A 5,791-nucleotide genomic window follows, 5' to 3' on the forward strand; every position below is an offset into this window, starting at 1 on the left:
TTTGGCGGTCGAACGCCCCTTTCATAGGGGTGGCCTAAGACCATCCTGCATATCAGATATTTACATGACGATTCATAACAGTAGCAACATTACAGTTATGAAATAGCAACGAAAATAATTTTATGATTGGGTCACAACATGAGGAACTGTATTTAAAGGGCCAGAAGGTTGAGAACCACTGGCCTAGCTCATCTTGGCATTTCTAGCACCTAACACAGAATCAGGTGACTCAGAGGAGGAGGAAGGGAGGGAAAGGGAGGGAGGAGATTGCTTTTTGGAAACACCCTTTTTCAGCGGCCCTTCCCAAGCTCCGGATCTATGACCTCCCACCAGCAGGTGGCAAGATAGTTCCTGCTCCCCTTGAAAGAGTGGGGTGGGCGGAGCATCCAAGGTCGGCGCGCGCAGCCTTCGACCCTTTTTTCTTGGTGCACCGGAAAGAGGCGGTCCTCTTTCTTTGCCTAGCGCAGCCATGGTAAGACAACTTTTTGGCGAGCTCTTGGGATACCATCAGCCTCCATCCTCCCAGGGCCGGGACTGTCCGGAGTTTTGGGGCCCTCTCAGGGAGTGCCCGGGCGGAGGCAAACGGGGTTTGGCCTGCAGGGTTGGCCCAGGCGGGCTGGAGAGCGACGGAGGAGGTGATAGGTGGCTCTGGCGGGAAGGCCTTGGTCTCTGGCGGGCCACGCATACTTCCCCGGCTGGGAGGAGCGGCTTTCTAATCAGGCCGGGACCTGGAGGGCCAGGGCTGGTGGGCAGCAGCTGCAACTGGCAGAAAAGGATTTTCTTCGTCATTGTCTTTTTGACACGGCCTTACTTTGCGAACTGAGGCCAGTAAGCATCTGTACACAGCATTCAATAGGCTTCCGCATTTTAAAGTGAAAGCCAGTGTTGGCTTTTGGCTTTGGGGTGAAGGGAAGCAGCTGTTGGCACGTGGTTGTGCTGAGATCAGGTTCATCGCCACCAGACGCTCGTGTTGGGAAAACTTTTATATTTGATCAATAAATAGAAGCACAGATTGGGTCCTGGTCCACATTTTTGTTGCCGGCTGGCTGTGTGCCAAGAAGTTCAACCCCTGTCCGTTTCACCAGTATAGTGTCCTAGAAAAAGTAAAAGCTTAGAGAAGCAGACACACTTTTAAGCAGTAACATGAAAATACTTACAAAACTCTTCCCCAGGCTCGTGGTCCCAAGAAGCATCTGAAGCGTGTAGCAGCTCCAAAGCATTGGATGCTGGATAAACTGACTGGTGTGTTTGTAAGTATCATTATATTGTAATTTTGTTTCAAGGGGCAGTTTTACTGAGATACAATTGATACAATTTAAGGGACACATTGTATACTATTACGTTCCTTTATGTCAGACATCCTTGATTGATGTGTTCATAATGTTTCCTGCAGTGCCTCCCATAAGATTTCTGTACCTCATTTATTCCACATACCACATAGTACACTTACATGGACTCAGGACTCACATGTACTTAACAGGCCTGGTCCTTTGAAGGGGGAGAAATATTATAAAATTTTAAGGTATGGAATAGTGTAAGCTTTAAATACCTCTTGTTGACCTAAATTGGAGGGGGGCGTTGATGGACAGTCTAGGTAATGGATCTCGGGATTTGGAAGGTGGATTTGTGTGAATCCCAATAGCTTGAGAGGGTGTTTTTTAAAATCATTTCACAGGCTCCTCGGCCATCTACGGGTCCCCACAAGCTGAGAGAATGTCTCCCTCTCATCATTTTCTTAAGGAACAGACTTAAGTATGCTCTAACAGGAGATGAAGTAAAGAAGATCTGCATGCAGCGGTTTATTAAGATTGATGGCAAGGTCCGAACCGATATAACCTACCCTGCTGGTTTTATGGGTAAGTGGTTAGTACTTGGCTCCTTAAAACATTAAGTAGCTCTCATTATTAGCCTTAGGAATCCATGTTGTTTTAAATGGGAAGCATTTTATTTTTTCTTATTGTGGTATAGTTATGCAACATGGGATAGTGGGGTCACTATAGTAACCTTAGTTACTATTTGATATCAGATGTCATCAGCATTGACAAGACTGGAGAGAACTTCCGCCTGATCTATGACACTAAGGGCCGCTTTGCAGTTCATCGTATTACTCCTGAGGAGGCCAAGGTGAGTGCAAGCAGACTGGGTTTTCATTCAGTAAAATTACTTAGGTACATGGGCTGGTCTATTGGGGTGAGATAGGTAAATTAAGATTACTTAAAATCTTGTATCTGGAAATGTCCAGTTAACAATTTGGTTAAATTCTATCATATATGCAATTTCCTGTTGTGTTATTAAAAGCATTTCTAATAGCTGTATAGCAGTCTGTTGCTGGATGTCTAATAACTGACCCCCATTTCAAGTTAACAGATTTTTAAGACAGAGATAAATTCCAGTTGAATTGTGACTTCCTGGTTGTCTTTTTTAAAGGCAAGGATTTATGACTACCTAAAATAAGGGTCCTCTAAGGATAAAGGACTAGAAAACCAATATCTAGTCCAATCCAGTTGGCCCTTTGTCATGTCTCCATTACTCTGGAAGGGGAAAGGTGTTAATGGAGGAGACTAAAAATCCTTGGGCACTATTTTGAGATAGCTTGAAAAAAGATTATAGACATTGGTTGTTGTATGAAATTTGTTGTGATGGTTTACACAAAGGTTTATGGTTTCTTGAATTATTGGCTGTAAATGAAGGTTGATGTGTGTGATTCAACTCCTAACTTCCTTAGCTGCCTTGTTATTGGCAGGCTGGAGGGTATGTTCATGACATCGGGGTGATTTGATTTAGTTTAAAATGTCAGGGAATGATAAATCCAAAGCTGAAACATTTTGTGAGGTATTTGTAGATTGGATTAACTTCTAATGCAATTGCAGTTCTTGAGACACTCAGTTGTGATGCACAGGGAGCCACTAAGAGGCACTTTTTAGGAATGGCGAGGGAAGAATTCAGGGGCTCCATGAGGCTTAAACAGCCTGGGGAAAGGAGGGTGATCAGCCCACTCCATGGAGGAATTAGGATTTATGGTGCCTTCGTGCCTTGGATTTTAACATGGGGTGATGTGCTGCTACAAGGAAAATCCCACTGTGACATTAGCCTAGAGAGAGGCGCAATGTACAAGATAAATTTGTGGAGGGTGGCAAGAAAAGTCAAGGACCCATTCTGCTGTCGTTCAGGAAACCAGCACTTCCTATGTAGAGCTGATGCCTTTGGCTGCTGATTGCATTTTTAACCTGGCAGTTTGTGGCTTTGAAAGAACCTTTTTGTCCACTGTGGAGCATAGTGCATGTGCACTAGACTAAATGAAGCTAACCTTTGTGTGTTTCTAGTACAAGTTGTGCAAAGTGAGGAAGATCTTTGTGGGCACAAAAGGAATCCCTCATCTGGTAACCCATGATGCTCGCACCATCCGCTACCCTGATCCCCTCATCAAGGTGAACGACACCATTCAGATTGATTTGGAGACAGGCAAAATTACTGATTTCATCAAGTTTGACACTGGTAAGCAAGCCTCTACACTACCTGGGCATTCTCTTGAAAGCCCAGCTGTAAGAGCTGTCTGGGTTTTTTGTTTTGTTTTATTTTTTCCATCACCATTTATCCCTTCTGTGCCATCTTCCCTGCAGGAGCTGTTCTTTGCTTTTCTCTCCCCCCACCCCCACCCCTTTTTAAGAATTTTTTTATTAATTACATTTCATCAGTCATCACTTGCACAGGGCCTAGGTACAGAGTTTTTGTTTGAATCTTCCAGGTGATTCCCATGCGCCTAGTTAGCAACAGAAGCTAGATGTCCTTTGTTGTAAGGGAAACTGGAGAGTGTAGCTACTCTAAGGCCCAAATGCTCAGAATATTCTGGATGGCTGAGGTGAAGCCTGGCAAAGCATATTCTCAGCCCTGTTCTAGATGTCTCAAATTCCCCTATCCGTGGAAACAGCTTGAGGGCTGGGCAGGTAAGTCTGGTGAAAAAGCAAGCCAGCCTCTTTGTAACAAGAGCTCTTGTTAATGCTGTCATTGTGCCTTGGAAGAACAGCATAGTCTAGGCAAGACATAGTTTGGACCTGGCAAGGTGGGTGCAGTAGAGTTCACATTTGTTAGGTGTGTAGGAGGGATGGGAGAAATCTTAACAGGCCTGGCTTGGGTAACAGATCCACAGGAGTAAATTTGAATGAGAGAAGGGATTAATGAACTTACACCTGTCTCTGTCATGTAATACACTCGGTTGTAATAGCAGATTATTCCTTCTTGCCTAGGTAACTTGTGCATGGTGACCGGCGGTGCTAACCTGGGAAGAATTGGCGTAATCACCAACAGGGAGAGGCATCCTGGTTCTTTTGACGTAGTTCATGTGAAAGATGCCAATGGCAACAGTTTTGCCACCCGGCTCTCCAACATTTTTGTAATTGGCAAAGTAAGTCTTGGGTTTCCCTTCTCTCCAGTCTAAGGAAAACCTGTAAGTGCAGGTATTGCTGGGATTGCAGCTCCCGACGGACTGACTGGCTGTGCAGAACCTAGTGTGAAGCTTCTTCTGGGATAGGGCTCACATAGAGTGGGGCTGGGCAGACCTGTGCTTTTTTAATGTTGCAGAAGCAGCGGGAGGGCTGATCACCTTGGTTGGTAAAAAGTGCCAATGGCGATCATCAGCCTTGTAGATTTTGCATTTACGTATATGGGCAGCAGGTTTAGGGGAATGGCTCCAAGTAGTGAATGTTTCTGAAAAACCAGCATCCAAGTGTCCGAAGACTTCTTGGCTATTGCTAAGTGCTTTCACAAGCAGGCTTCTGTTCCTTTAAATGACATGATAAATGTGCTGAACTGCTAATGGAGTTGGTGTATAGCAGGTTTTGATTCTTGTTTTCTCCTTCAGGGCAACAAACCTTGGATTTCCTTACCCCGTGGAAAGGGTATCCGCCTCACCATTGCTGAAGAGAGAGACAAGAGACTGGCGGCCAAACAGAGCAGTGGCTGAAATGAGCTCTAGGTGACATGATTGGAAAAGTCTTTGTACTTAATTAAAGATAATACAGCATGATTAATTGCCTTTTTGGTATGAGAGGGTTGGGTTTTTTATTTTTTTAATTTAGTTTCCTGCTATTCTACTTTATAACATGTAAAGCAGATGGAATTTTTCAGACATTCTATTTACCTTCCTGTGTCTGTTACAGGCTGGGCTTGGGTAGGAGAACACACCTGACAAAGAAGGAACAGCAGCCCTTGACTTGGCCAAGACCTTGTCTACCCTGTTAAGTCTTCCTGACTTTAAAAGAAAATCAGTGCCTTCCTTTATCTCTGGTCTTCCTGCCACTGCTGTCCTCAACTCCAACCTCAGGTCTCTGCAAAACAGAAAGTGTATGGAAAATAAACTTGTTCCTGCTTTCTTGACCCTGTAATGTCAGGTGGGACTTGACTGCCAAACCCCAAAAGTGCCCCTGCTGTAAGGTGCCAGGTCCTATACCTATTCATCTCAAGCCCTGGGTCTTCTCCAAAAATTATTTTGCCTTTTGCTGTTAGCCTTCTCAACCAGCAATTATTCCCATTACACTATAAAGCATGTCTTGCAAAAACCAAAAGCAACTTTGTCTCCCATAGCCAGGCTTCCCAACCTTCACATTCATTTAATGTCATTATTTGCTACAATCTATGCAGGCTTCCTAAATCAGTGGTTCTCAACCTTCTGGCCTTTTAAATACAGTTAGTTCCTCATGTTGTGACCCAACCATAAAATTACTTTCGTTGCTACTTCATAACTGGAATGTTGCTACTGTTATGAATTGTAATGTGAATATCTGATAGGCAGGAT

The 5,791-nt window shown here is 44.3% G+C and overlaps 1 protein-coding gene across 1 annotated transcript; it reads left to right on the forward strand.

Annotated features, from left to right (window-relative positions):
• The first annotated feature begins 394 nt into the window (after positions 1–394).
• Positions 395–5,023, forward strand: RPS4X (ribosomal protein S4 X-linked). Its single transcript, XM_059679928.1, has 7 exons — positions 395–472; positions 1,173–1,250; positions 1,676–1,856; positions 2,027–2,124; positions 3,324–3,495; positions 4,245–4,402; positions 4,859–5,023. The coding sequence occupies exons 1-7, from the start codon at positions 470–472 to the stop codon at positions 4,958–4,960; spliced, it is 792 nt and encodes a 263-aa protein (XP_059535911.1). The 5' UTR covers positions 395–469; the 3' UTR covers positions 4,961–5,023.
• Positions 5,024–5,791: the final 768 nt, after the last annotated feature.

This window comes from Myotis daubentonii, chromosome X, assembly GCF_963259705.1.
Source record: "Myotis daubentonii chromosome X, mMyoDau2.1, whole genome shotgun sequence".
NCBI classification, from domain to species: domain Eukaryota; kingdom Metazoa; phylum Chordata; class Mammalia; order Chiroptera; family Vespertilionidae; genus Myotis; species Myotis daubentonii.